General features: G+C 39.3%; 1 protein-coding gene across 1 annotated transcript in view; it reads right to left on the bottom strand.

The window, feature by feature from the left end:
• The window catches only part of LOC110175102 (protein tyrosine phosphatase non-receptor type 14), a 35,150-nt gene that overhangs the window by 9,469 nt on the left and 11,838 nt on the right, over positions 1-13,843 (bottom strand). Inside the window, 9 exon segments of the mRNA XM_020941220.2 lie at positions 82-164; positions 290-377; positions 472-560; positions 647-734; positions 868-938; positions 1,188-1,255; positions 1,748-1,845; positions 10,366-10,526; positions 13,036-13,485. Of these exon segments, the coding sequence (XP_020796879.2) occupies positions 82-164; positions 290-377; positions 472-560; positions 647-734; positions 868-938; positions 1,188-1,255; positions 1,748-1,845; positions 10,366-10,526; positions 13,036-13,209 (920 nt within the window). The 5' untranslated portion in view covers positions 13,210-13,485.

Raw genomic sequence — 13,843 nt, 5'->3', positions numbered from 1 at the left:
AATAAGACAGTATATAATCATTATTTTGTGTCCCCTGTCCTTTTAGCCTTCAGCTGGACTATGGATGTCCTCCAGACTTACTCCGCACAGATCTTGTTTTGTTTGTAGAACTTATGTCTGGACGTGAAAAGGCGTGAAATGTACTTTGCCATTTCCATATCCTCCTGCAAAGACCAAGATAAGATAGGTATTTCAATAACTGTTCCAAAAGTGCAAGGATTTTGACATGATTTGTATAACCGCACTTCCAAGTACAGCCTAGGGGGGCATTTGCAGACACAACACTCACCATGTGAAAAATGATGGTGTCGTCTCGACTCGTTATCTCCACTGTGATGGCTGATTTGTTGTGTGCTATAGTCCCAATGTCTTTCCATCTGTTACGCACAAGAGCACAGAATGTACATCGTAAAACTCTGTGCAATAATGTAGAGATCAATCTATGATATTTTTATCTAAGTCAAGACTTGCCTGTGAAGCATGATCGATCTCCCATTTCGGTGTTTGACAAACACTCCAATAAAAGACACCCCAATGAAAATGTCATTTGTGTAGTTGTCCTGTAAACAAATAGAGTTAATTAGGATCATAACCAAATGATGACCCTGGGAAAAAGTGTGTGAAGATATTCACTGTAGCACATTACCTTGGCAGGGAAGCTCTCCTGTCCAAATCCATCCAGTTTCTCCACTTCCCTGATGTACCTCAGCTCTGCCTCTGGAATTTGCATTTGGCTGTAAGAAAATTAAACACAGTGGTAAAAACAATGATGGTGTAAATAATGCAGCAAATATTATATATATATGTATTTATGTATGTATGTATGTATGTATGTACACTGAGAAGAATTTAAGCAAAAAGTAGTACCAATGACTCTTATGCTCTTCAGCAACTTTCTGTGTCCACTCCTCCAAGACTTCATCTCCATTTGGCCAATTCTACAAAATATAAATCAAGATTAGGATTTGTTGTTATAAGTATGATTAAAGGTCACATAATTGTACCTTTTTCTGACAGCTTGTATTAGTATTTAATACATCTTGGCTGTGCGTATTTATCTTTGTTTCTGTGCTATGTACCTGTCATTCAGGTATGCTGAGAAGCTCTACAAGAGCAAGTAAGAATATGTGCCTCCAGGCTGCTCAAACTAACAAAACCATATTTACTCTGTAATGTGTTAAACTTACCACAGGGAACAGCACGTATTCCCTGAGGAAATCCTGAGATTTGAAGTGAGTGTAGTCTCCAAAGTCAGCTATAAAAAACAAACACATAATCTTTTTTGTACATACTTATCAAATCTTGTATATCACAAATACACAATCACATATGCTAACACTTTATTTGAATAACACTGGAACTATATATACTGGTGTCACATAGCTCATACCTGCATATTTAACACATCTGACCACAGTGTTGCTATATCCTAAAGACATGAAGCTGAAGCACCTCATCCCTGACAGATAAAACTTTTCTGAGGCTAACCTTGGAGCTAGTGATAAGCTAACTATTTACATTCCCCGGAGAAACAGACAGCACCCGGGAACACGACCCAGAGATGTGCGCTGGGACTGATACCACAGGAACTCAAGTGGACTGGTTCTTCCTGTGGTATGTGGCCATATTAGGAGTGGAGACGAGATGACCAGTGAAAGAACTGCTCTCTTATCCCCTCTTCAGCTCATACTTACTTAGTCAATTAGTTACATGAAATGTTAGTATATATGTGGGCGAGTATGTATACCTTGTACTGCTAGTCCTGCTAGTCTGATGCCCTGCTCAACTGTGCAGTGGAGACGGCCATCCAGCACCTCCTTTTTCAGCTGAAGGTAATACTGATACCTGCAAGTACAGCAACCAGAGAAACTTCATTTAAATGACATGCCACAATTCCAAAAATGATAAATTGTCTCAAGAGATACTATCATGTTGTGATATAAGTAGGCTAACATGGGCCTGTTAGCAATATAAACAATATTAAAATTGTAGGTTTTCACTAGTGATGACTAAAATGTATACCTTGAAAATGTACCATCTCAAATTTCTAACTTGAGCAACCTATTTGTCATTCAAAATGAAAAGTAACCTGCTTGTCTCCATGGATGGGTTAATACTTTCCCTGGATTGTTCCCATAGACATGTATACTACGAATGTTCCACAATATGGCCTTAAACATATCTTGCATTTATTCACTTACAACATTTTTACTCTACTCAGAACTCAGTTTTCTGTTGTTTTGTTTTTTTTGTGTGGAGGTAGATAAGTTGAAAGTCATCTGGAATATTCCAGGCAAAGCAGAAACATCCATTAAATTTTTTGCAACTTACTTATGTAGAATTTATTATTCCCATTTCTCTTTTGTTATTATTAATTGTGATGTGTGAGTCTAAGTCCAAAAAGTTATACAGTACACCTTCAAGAAAAAGTTGTTAATTCACAAGAAAACCTTGAGATTTCAAACACTCTGTGTGACACACATCCTTTCTCTAGGTTGCTTCTGGTTTGGGTAACTGAAACTTGCGTCATGAGCACAGTACTGTTCATGTTAACTCCAAGGAAATGTGGTGCATGTGGGGAACGAGTGAATCACTATTTAAAATCCTTGTGACTCATCGCTAACTTCAAATGAATGTTGAGCACACACTAATGTAACTCGTCTAAGCACAACTGACATGATATTAAAATAGGCTACTGCACAGTGGCCAATAAATAAAGTATAAGGGGAAAACCAGGCCTCCGTACACAATGGATATGGCCAGTGTAAATTTGACAACGTTAAACCCACTCGAAAATTCAACAAATTTGCTTGCCTACAGTAAATCAAAAGCTAAGTTTGCACTTTTCTTCATCTCTTTATATTCACGTTTAGCTGTGACTGCAGTGGATGTTCGTCTTGAGAAGAATGGAGCGGCCACACAGGAGGAGCAGGGGAATATGCTATGGTCAGGAACAGACAAAAAAAACAAACTCAAAATGCAGTAGAGATGTATAATGCCATATTGCCTGATTTGTGGCACCTTACAAGTCATTAACATAGTTAAAATCATTATCTTTTAATTCCCAGCACAGGCCGATATTTTGTTTTGGTTGATCTGCTGCCTAAAAACACACGCAAAGCTTTAGCACTTAAATAAGAAGACAATACTGCACAAAATATGACTACACAGTTCCCTTATGGGTTCGTGGCAAAAGGGGGCTGTGAGTGAGTTTGTAGTCAATTTAAATGATGTACTTTGAGACATAATTTGAGACATAAATAGTCCCCAAGATAACTCCTCTCCCCATCACCTTCACCGCCAACTTCCTCCACCACGATGAGATTTTTGACAGCAAAGTTCGGGTCTATAAGTACAACGAGGAGACAGAGGAAGGCCGATGGAGCGAAGAGCAGAGACGAAGAGAGAGAAAGAAGAAAAGCACGTTTGGTGGTCCAGTGGTACTTCTCTGCACCCTGTCCGTGTCCTTCACCATGATCTTCTCCATAAGCTCCGAGGACACGGACGACCTGTGGGATGAGTTTAGGATCCCATGGGCGATGGAAAGAGCAACTATGGAAACCTGAATTCCTGCCTTCAGTGATGCCCTGGCCGGAAACCTGCAAAGGTGCTAAGGCGCTCAAGCCCATTTAATTGAGTCCAGTGCCCAGGCGAGTTCTTCTGGACATCCCCAGGTGCTGCAGAGGCTCAGAAGCTGGGCAACAAAGAAATCAGGACTCCACAGGATTAATCCTGGGCTAGATCTGGTTTAGGCCGGACTTAATGCTAGGCTAAACTGGGTTCTTATTTATAGTGAAGAAATGCAGTTTTTTCAAGATAAAAAAAGAAAAAGAAGTATGTTGTAGTATGTGTGCAGGTGTTAGTAAAAAAAAAAAAGAAAAAAAAAAAACGTTAAATAATAAATGTTAATAGGAGTGGATCCTTCTGTCCACTGTTTCATATTTATCACCATGGCAATGACAACCACCCACTTTTGCTGTGACATGAGACATTTATGCATTAGAAAATTAGAACTTAAGTCTCGTACATAGACACTCATTAATGAGAGGCCTATTGATTTAACCTTTTCCAATGTCCAGTTCCCAGATAAATTCAAAATCAGCGTAGTTTAACTGCCCTATAAAACGTTTCTGGTGAGGGGCCTTTCACCTGCTTATCCCCCTGGAAATGATGCTTCTTTGACTGCAATAACAACTGTAATTGAATTAATGCAAGCTAGATAAGTATGATGCCACTGTGAGAAACATTCTGGGCAAAGCAATAATATCTGAATAGAGACAAGCTGGAGGTGGATCCTCAACCCAAAAAAAGTTACTCACTACACCTTTGACTGTACTATTGTAAGACCGGGCTGATGCCTTTTTTATACTTCCTGTCTACCCACAAGTTTCAAGTTCATATCCTTTTGCACATTTTATCCCCACTTCATGCTCTCTCTTTTTTGAGCTGCATTCCCCAAACTCCCTATAATCTGACGCCGCCCTCCTCCCTCACCCTGTCATTACACCAGTCGACTAAGCTGCCACTCACCCTCTAATTAGCCAACTCCAACCTCGAGGAGGCGGGGTTTGTTGTGGGCAGTGGGAGGGGCCTAACAAGGAGCACAAAACCTTGAAATGGTTGTGGACTTGACAAACACCGTATGTTTCCCAGCCTCTCGGTATGTGGTCGCCCGTGGAGTTGATGGAGTGTCTCATTTTTTATACTGAGCTGAACAATAGAGTGGCTATGATTGAGTGGAGGGAGGTTGGGGTCCTTAGTGTAAGAAATGACAACCACAGAAAGAAAACAAACTTAATGGGATGAGTTGTCTAATTAAAGTGTACGGTGGTACTGAAACAATTCTCTGACCAAAGACAACAGACCTCACCAAAATCTAGAAAAAATATTTATGTAGTTATTTATACAAAGTAATTATGTAACAGGTTCAATTATATTCATCAGTTGAGTATCCTTTGTACTTGGAAGAGGCTATGCTAGGCTTTTTAAGAACTACTATTAGTCGTAGAATGGTATTTGTAGAAAGAGGCTAAGCCACAAAAGTCTACATCTACAAGGGTAACATTTTATCTGGTTTGGTTTCACAAATCGTACTTTTTCTACTGTCAGATAAACCCAGGCTCAAATAATCTATCTTTTGGTAGACTGAGGTAATTATTAGGCTAATCTTGTAATGAACAAGTAAGTACTTAAATTCTACATGCAATCAGGGCAAGCTTTAATAAAAAAAAACTGAATATTTTCCAGATGAATATAGATAAGAGTTTGATAATTGTAGTCATGTACCACAGCGATAAAAAACACAATCACTGTAAATATGATACCATATAGTGGCACTTTGTAGAAACGATCCAAATAATTCATTTTCACCTGTCAGCTCTCTAGCATCTGTCTTCATACCATCACCATGTGGCAACAAATAACGTATGTACCACCAGAGCGTGACGACAGGTGAACACATAGCCATCCTCCTTTGACAAAGCCACATTCTCCCATACAAGGAGCGACAGGCGACTTGGACGGGGGCAGAGAGTGTTCGCGGGCACTCGGGGCAGCCACACCAGCACAAAGAAGCCCTTATGTGCCCACGCATGTTCAAGACAGAGCACCAGATGTCCAAGCAGCCTGGACAACAAGCCTCCAGCATATGGGCATTCATGCACCCCCAGCCCAGCAGCACAGCCATATGACCCTGAGCGGCACCCTCCCCTGCTTGCCTCAGGATGGGTGCAGACTCCAGACGGGTTGTGTGGGAAGCACTTTGAAATGTGTTGAATCAGCAGACCCCACAACAGTGCACAGCTCTATGTGTGATACTGATAACTACAGTCTGACAAAGCTATGGTTTCAAGGCTTTTTAACTGTTTTTGGCCTTGGTGGGTTTGTTGAGACCAGATGTACCGCACTAGTTGGCAATATATACGCATACATCAGTGAAGGAAGCAGGACTTCAGCATGCAGCATTGGCACTGTGTTTTTCAATAGGAAGGTCTTTCACAAGTTGACTGTGTTCATACAGACACTTGTAACAGGTCAACAGCAAATGTAGCTAATTGAATAGGCTTGTACGTTATTTTTACAACTAAAAACATGCTGTTTTTTATTTGTAGGGGGAAATATGCTTATGGTGTGTGTCAAAGGCAGGCCTGGCATAATAATTACTATTTCATTTCATTATATGAATCAATATAGGAAAGCTGGAACAATATATTTGGGGGCTCAGTATTTATTGTGAGTACTATTTAAACATTTTCTTTTCAAAAGTGGAAAGATTTGTAATTTTTTTGTTGTAGTAGACTAAAATTTGAGCTGTCAGTGGTTTAAGAAGTGACTTCTATGGCTAATTATTGCTTCATTCGGCTATTTGTTGCAGCATTTATAAATCGGTTTGCTGGGATTATTTTGCATTATTGTTATTGCATCAGTGGTATAAAGTACTTTTATTAGTATTATCACTTATTGCAATATATCTCTATCTAGCTTCAAGCTTTTTTTATGTTTTACTGTGTGACAGGCCTAGTCCAGAGGTTAAACCTTCTCATTGGCATTAATTGCGTTTACAGAAATTTCTTGTCAATATCCAAAACCTGATTTCTGTCTGAAGTAAGAAACATTACTTGTAGTGATGACGTAGGATGGTGTTATAATTTCAATAAACTCAAAAATGTGTCAATCACTTTCTTTTTCAAAGCGATGAGAGCTGTATATTGTGGTGGACTCTTTGAAGTGAAGTGTGTAACCTGATCCATCCATTCAAGTGCTCCTTCTGCTGCAGCTGTGAAAATTCAACAGTGTTGGTGGCCAAAAATCTCCTGCTTTATTTGCCCATACCATACGTACTTTGTATCAGAGTTTGACACTTATTCTCAACTTTACATTACAAATTATAATGGAAATTTGTAAATATTTGGTGCAACTTTTTTCAGAATGTCTCTTTATTTCACTAATGTAAACATCCCCAGTAATACATCTTGAGTTTCTCCACAGATACAGTTTGTTTTGGTTTGAAGAGAGGAAAGGCCCTAATCATTTGAGTGAGATGGGCGTAGTGGAAGACTCACTCAAGCTTGTGTGAAAAGTTGTCTTTGTGATTCATTCATGGCACAGCATTTGAACTCGGGCAGTAATCCCCACTTGCCTCCTAGACTACAAAGCTGTAACGTGATACCCCACTCATCTTTTTGTCCAAAATCCCTTCCTTTTTTTTCACTTACAGAGCAGACATGTGCATGTCAGGCCCAGGGGTTGGTTATAGCACCTGACATGGTTCAGTCTGTCTCATGGTACAACCTGATTCCTTTGGCTATCAACAGTCAGTGGCTTTGAATTTGCAACAAAATACAAAATGTGCCCTTCCATCCTGACACAATTCAAAGTCACCTAAAACTTCCCATAACTGATTCAGTATTATTTTTTACATAATAATGCAAACAAATCACAGTTTACCTATATGTTCATTCATTGCATCTTACAGGTCCTATATAACACAAAACTGACTCTCGAGAGTTTTAAGCCAGGTTAGAATGTTGTGACTTCATCAAAAGATACCTGAAGTTGTGTTTTGTTTCATTCACACACATTTGAGTAACCCATTATTATTAGTCTGTCTACATCTCCAAAGCTCAAAATGCTCTGTTCCACCTTGTAAAATGCCATTAACAGCTACCTTTTACCTTTAGCTCAGCAGCGATTGGCAATTCCAGAGCTGAAATTATCCAAATGATCCTAGTGAAAGTGTTTGGAGCTTAAAACACAATAAAACACTTTCTGTATTGGAAAGGAGGAACAAAGTGTCACAAGGTGAAACAAAGTGTTTTCAGTTTGAGAGAAGAACTCAGCCTAAATAAGCAGGGTTTGTGTGTTAAACATGCGTGAATGAAACACAACTCCAGGTACATTTTTGATGAGGAAACAACATTACAGCATAGACCAGAAAATAGCGTAATATGGGCCTTTAAGGGATTTATACTTACACAAATTCTATATTTCACTGTATATTATTTAAGAGACAGAACCCATAGTTATTTTAAAATCAAATGCAACAAATTATCAATAAAAAAGTGGTTGAGTGTGTGTTTTAATTCAGATGCAGTGTACAAATAGCCCCCCTTGGTTCACCCCCTTTTTTACCCCCAGCACTTCTGCCCCAAGGAATGCATGATCGCCTCCTATACTGCACCTCCGAGCCAACATTCCTCACTAAAAAGAAGGAAAAAAAGAAAAGAAAGGCAGTGAAAGAACAGGAAGAAGGTGACGAATAATAAAATAATGGAGGAAAAGGGCTGTATGGATGACACTATGTGCAGGAATTGGATGAGACTTTAGAGAATTTGGAGGTAAAAGAGAGGGGCTATTGTTCGCTTAATTGCCCCTAAGGCCCCATCATAACCCTTCAACCCTATAACCCCATACACACACGCATACACACACATACACAGACACACACACCAGCACCATAAAAGCCTCCTGGGGATTCCTGAAATACCATCCCCTTATCCAGGCAGATCCATGCTCCTCTGTTACCAACCTGTACTTTCACTATCAAAGCTGCTGACAACTTCTTACAAACTATTTTATACAATGCAGTACTTAACCATAATTATCTACTTTGGATTTATAATGCAATGGTTCTCAAACTGTGGTATGGTGGTTAGTAGACAGTCTTGTTTAGTTTGAACTAAGGTGGAATGTTATGTAGTTCATGCTGTGATGAAATTAGATAAAATTGGAAATTTTTTCATGATTTTAAATTTACAAAACAGAGACAGCTAATTTCTTCCAAGGGATGATTTTGTCATTGTTAAGTCTCATTTCAGACCTGGTGTAGTCTTGGTTAAATCCACTGACATAGATTAAGTTTAGCCCAGTTCTGTCCAGGATTAATACTTTAACAATTTAAAAGGGTCTATTTCAGATTCATAAAAAAACATTTAATAGAACTATGTTTACATATGCAAAACATGTTGCTCTGTCCTAGTTATGGCCTTCTATCATTCCTTTCTTTGGATATGGTCAACTTCTGAGTCAGTCAAATATTTTTGAAAGGTATTTCTTGTTGTGAGAAGCTTGCGAATCCCTGCTCTAAAGTCAATAGTTAACACGGTGGCCTCACAATGTGAAGTAACTCTAGCATCACAAAGTCAAGCGGTGACCAGCGTTTGACCTTTCCCACACGCAGCCATGCAAAAGCCACAGATTCACCAGAGCAGTGCTAAACGGACCTGAGCAGAAGGTGTCTATGGGACTGTCACTGCACAGTGACCCTTGGATGCCCTCTGAACATGGATATAGACTTTTCACACTCATTGGCCGGCACAGATGTGAATGTATGAGCAGTGGAGAGACAAGGAATTATTCAAAACAAACTCAAATCAAACACGGTGAAAACTGCAACTATTCAATTTTTTTATAAATATGTCACCATGTACTTTGCCTTAGGTGACAAAAAAACATCCCTGTATCTAACAAAGAGAATAATATTTCCATGTTTAAAGGTCTGCTATGTAACTTTTCCGGTGGAGAGTCACCTGCTTGTCTTGCATAGATCTGTGGAGAGACAACCCCCCACAGCAAGAATGTACAGTATATGAGTATTTTAGAGATAAAACTGTTCCAATAGTCCATGGCAAAAATAGAAATGTCAAATACAATGCCATACTGTGGAACATTTCAAGCAATGCAAATCTCCATTTTGCAGACCATCCATCAGCAAATAGTCATAGTGCACCTGTTACAATAATGTCTACAGGAAAGCAACTAATTGAGTTGACATTTAAAAGTTGCACCATGTAACTTTTTGGTTGGGTTCCATCACTTGTTTGTTTCATTGTGTCACTGCACTGCCTGAAATGCTCCACAGTATGACATTAAAGAGCTCTACCTTACATTTATTAAATTACAGGTGGTTTTATAGCCTACAAAACAGGCATTCTGAGTGTGAGCGGGGTTGTCTCTCTACAGATCTGACCTGTAAGTTGGTCTGGTTTGGACTCCATGAAGATAATAAGGAATATTTAATGCCATACTGTGAAACATTCCAGACAAAGCAATAACATCTCCACAGAGGAAAGCACCTGACGGACCTTCCACCAGAGAAGTTACACAATGCACCTTTAAATAAACTAAAATAATAAAGACACACAGTAACATTTATAAACTTTGCTTGCATTTCTGGTCTTTGAACCATGAACCAAACTGAACCATGTAATGCAGCACTTGCGTTATTCCACATTTACAAGGCATTGACACAGCTCTTATGAAGGCACATCTTCCCAGACCAGAAACGTAGCACCTTAATGTCTTTCATTCGCAAATACCATGTGTGCAGTGGAATCCATATGTAATGTAATCTTATGTAAGGCATACCTGGTGACTTCTTGCTCCAGCAGAGACACATTGGGAACGTAGAACATGACTCCAAAGAACCATATTTTGTCCAATTGCTTCTTGAGCGGTTTCTCCAACTCCACCCAGCGATGGTTCGGGGCGTGGGTCTTCCCCTGGAACCATAGCCCGAAGTAGTGGGTCTAACATGGAACAGGAGAGAATTAGGCTTGGGTTAGGTGATGAGCCATAGAGATCTTTAAACCGTTTACAGTTAGGGGTAGGAAATAGGTATCAATATTTTTGGTTGGGCCTCCAGTTGTTTTTGTGTTAATTTGCTAAATAAAACCAGACTTTTCAATACATTTCAGTGCAACAGCCTGCTGCTTTAAAATAGTGCATATGTATTATAAAAAAGTCAGGAGTTTACTGTTTATTTGGTGCAATGATTTGGGTCACGTCTGTTTTTTTATCATTACATACTCTTCCATTTTTTATAAATAAGAGATAAAAAATTTAAAAATGCAAATAATGCAAAAAAAGTGAAGAAATCTACAGAAATTATGTATGATTTGATTAAATTAAGTATACCTTAACCCTAAATGTAACTGTAGTATAAATGATAGTATGTTTTGATATCATTTGTACTATGAAAGCTAAATTACTGCAGATAACAATTTGGTAAATGTCTTGTTAGAGGCATATCAAATTAAAATTAGAATCGACAGAAGCAAATTATGGGATAAAGATAGACTTTTTATTCTCCAACATGCTAGGACAAGATAGCTAGTCTGAAATAGCATCACAGCAATAGCATCATCTCACACCTGTTTAATTCATGTGGTTCTACTGCTATAAAAGTAATAAAAGTCGTAAAGCTGCTTCTGACACATCGAGCGCTGCAGGTGAGAAATAAAATGTAAAAACTACAAAAAGACAAAGACACACACACACTCCAACAGCAGACAAGAGCTGGGACAGAGGAGGCGTCACATCCCGTTATTTATGGCTTGACTGACAGATGGGAAATACCACAACACCATGCAAGTACGCACTGAGGCCCTGCTGCAGCGCTAGAGACACCCAGACAGACATAAAGCACCATAAAACACCAGCCGCCTTCTGATCTCAGCTTTAATTACCTCTACACAGAAACTCTATAGACATACACCACTGATGCTTCAAAATGGGTGTGTAAAGGTTATGTAATTATATGGAGAAGAATTGGAACTAGGATTAGTGTGTAACGAGGCAATTAATCAATCATTCATGAATTAGCAAATGCTGTCTAGAGCCAGTGTGAACAAAAAATTTAAAAAGAACAGCGCAATGAAACAGATTTTACCATTACAATTTTGTTTCGAGTGATATGGGGCTTCACTTGGGCCCAAGTCCTTCAACTTTCTCATTTTCAACTTTCCCTTCTTGATTTTAACTGGTTTGTTCTCATTTCCTAGCTCCTCGCCTCCTACATCCTTGCCTCCTCTGTCCTCGTCTCCTCCTTCCTTCCCAGTTACTTCATACAAGCATAGAATAGACAGTACAAAGAAGTGGACTAAGTGAGTATGACATTACCCATGACTTGGAGCAGAGTTCCATATTAGGAATCTGAATTTATTTACGGACAAAATAGCGAAATAAAAACAACAAGATCATGTAGAGCAGTTAAACATTTTAAGACCAAATTGGCAAAGCTCACAGCAGCAGTTACAGAGAGAGGGTGATGATTTTTTAGTGTAACCAGAGTCGAAAGAGCCGGAAGTACCCCCATGAACACTTCTTATTATGAACGTGGTGGCTAGTGGGCTAGTTGTGTCCATTTATACATACAGTCAACAAAAAACAAGGATTTCTAAATACTTAGTCTAAATGAATGAACCATCATTCTTTCTCTGCAAGATGATTTTTCAACTTGATTTTTTTTTTCATAATCAAGCAGACCTAATTAAGATTCACATTATGTAAATGTGAAGAGGTCATATAAAGTGTAGGAGACATAAAGGAGGAAGTGGCATTAAGTGGAACAATTGTGACGAGTGGTCTGCTGTTCTTCTGCAGTGACCCTGAAGTAAAGAGCAAAGGCCAAGAGGACACAACACAGGGGGCACGTGGCACTGACACTGGACACACTAGCACAACCCCCACATATGAAATTGTATATATAGGAATAGTTAAAAAATTTAAATTATCTTTGAATAATTTTAATAGTATTAAGGGATAGCGTCCTGCCTGTTTCTTGTTGTATATGTTGTAATAGTAAAAGACTTAGTGGTAAAGACTTCCACACTAGACACATTCATTGTATCGGTCTGCTGAGGTGAAGAAAGAGTTCAGTCGCTGGTCAATCTATTGCATGTGCTTACTCCCGTGGTACCCATAGAGTTGAGTTTTGAGTCATGGGATGCAGTATACTGGAATTCGTACTATAGTACCACTGGATGGATGACCAATGGGAATACCAGGTGCTGTGGTGGGTTTCTAGTGGGTCTACTTCAGTGTCCATGTATGAATGAGACTTGTGGTTTGCGTGTTTAAACGCAGGGCAGCTGATAGAAATTAGGCATGCATGTTCATTGAGGTGTACTCTGCAAACTCAATAAAATAAAATAAAAAAACAACAGGGTATAGTATTTCAGTCAATAAGGTTTCTTTCTAATTTCCTCACTGTTTAGTTGAGCATCCTTAACAGAAATTCCCAGGGGCAGCCCTCACCTCTCTCAGCTCCAATCTCTGTGCCACAGCCTCCAGACATTCCTGCCCCGTGCTCTCCACTGACAGTGTGCACTCGATCACTGTGTTGTCCAGGAGCTGGATCCGCGTCACAAAGTAGTTCTTGCTCAGGACATTGTAGCGACGCGTGCGCCGTAGCTTCAGCCGGAAGGGCATGGCTGAGCGCCGCGCCGGGGACAGGAGAGAACGTCACTGTAGAGTCAGGATGGGCCGGGTCAACAGGTCAAGGGTCAGAGGTGAAGAAGTCAAAAAAAAAAGTGAAAGAGAGAGAGTCCGAGGAGGGTCTATAGGCTGTCCACTGCCCTCCTCACTCTCGCACGACGCCAGCCACACCACTGGGCGGAGACAGGCACCCTGGCAATGTGCTGGCCCATTCCCAAAGGTGTTCAGAGAGGAGAAGCAGACTGTGGAGGGGGTCCTGATGAAGTGGGGCTGAAAAGGAAAAACACATACAAATTAGTGGAGTTTTCTACTATATAAGTACTGCAATTTCTAATTATTTGACTACACAACTGCATTTATCTTCCACTTACAGTCTATATATATATATATATATATATATATATATATATATATATATATATATATATATATATATATATATATATGCTGGTCACATATTACAGGTATGGCGATGTACTGGTAGGCCTGTCACGATAATTACTATATCAATTTATCGTTCAATCTTATCATATGAAAGCTAGAACAATATATTTTGGTTCAATACATTTTTTTTTTGTCAAAGTAGGGAGATGTGGTGTATTTTGTTGCATTTTGTAGAGCAGTAAAT

Source organism: Boleophthalmus pectinirostris, unplaced genomic scaffold, assembly GCF_026225935.1.
Source record: "Boleophthalmus pectinirostris isolate CB_2022bp ecotype Guang Dong unplaced genomic scaffold, ASM2622593v1 HiC_scaffold_13, whole genome shotgun sequence".
Lineage (NCBI taxonomy): Eukaryota > Metazoa > Chordata > Actinopteri > Gobiiformes > Gobiidae > Boleophthalmus > Boleophthalmus pectinirostris.
This window is presented reverse-complemented; position numbering and strand designations above follow the sequence as displayed.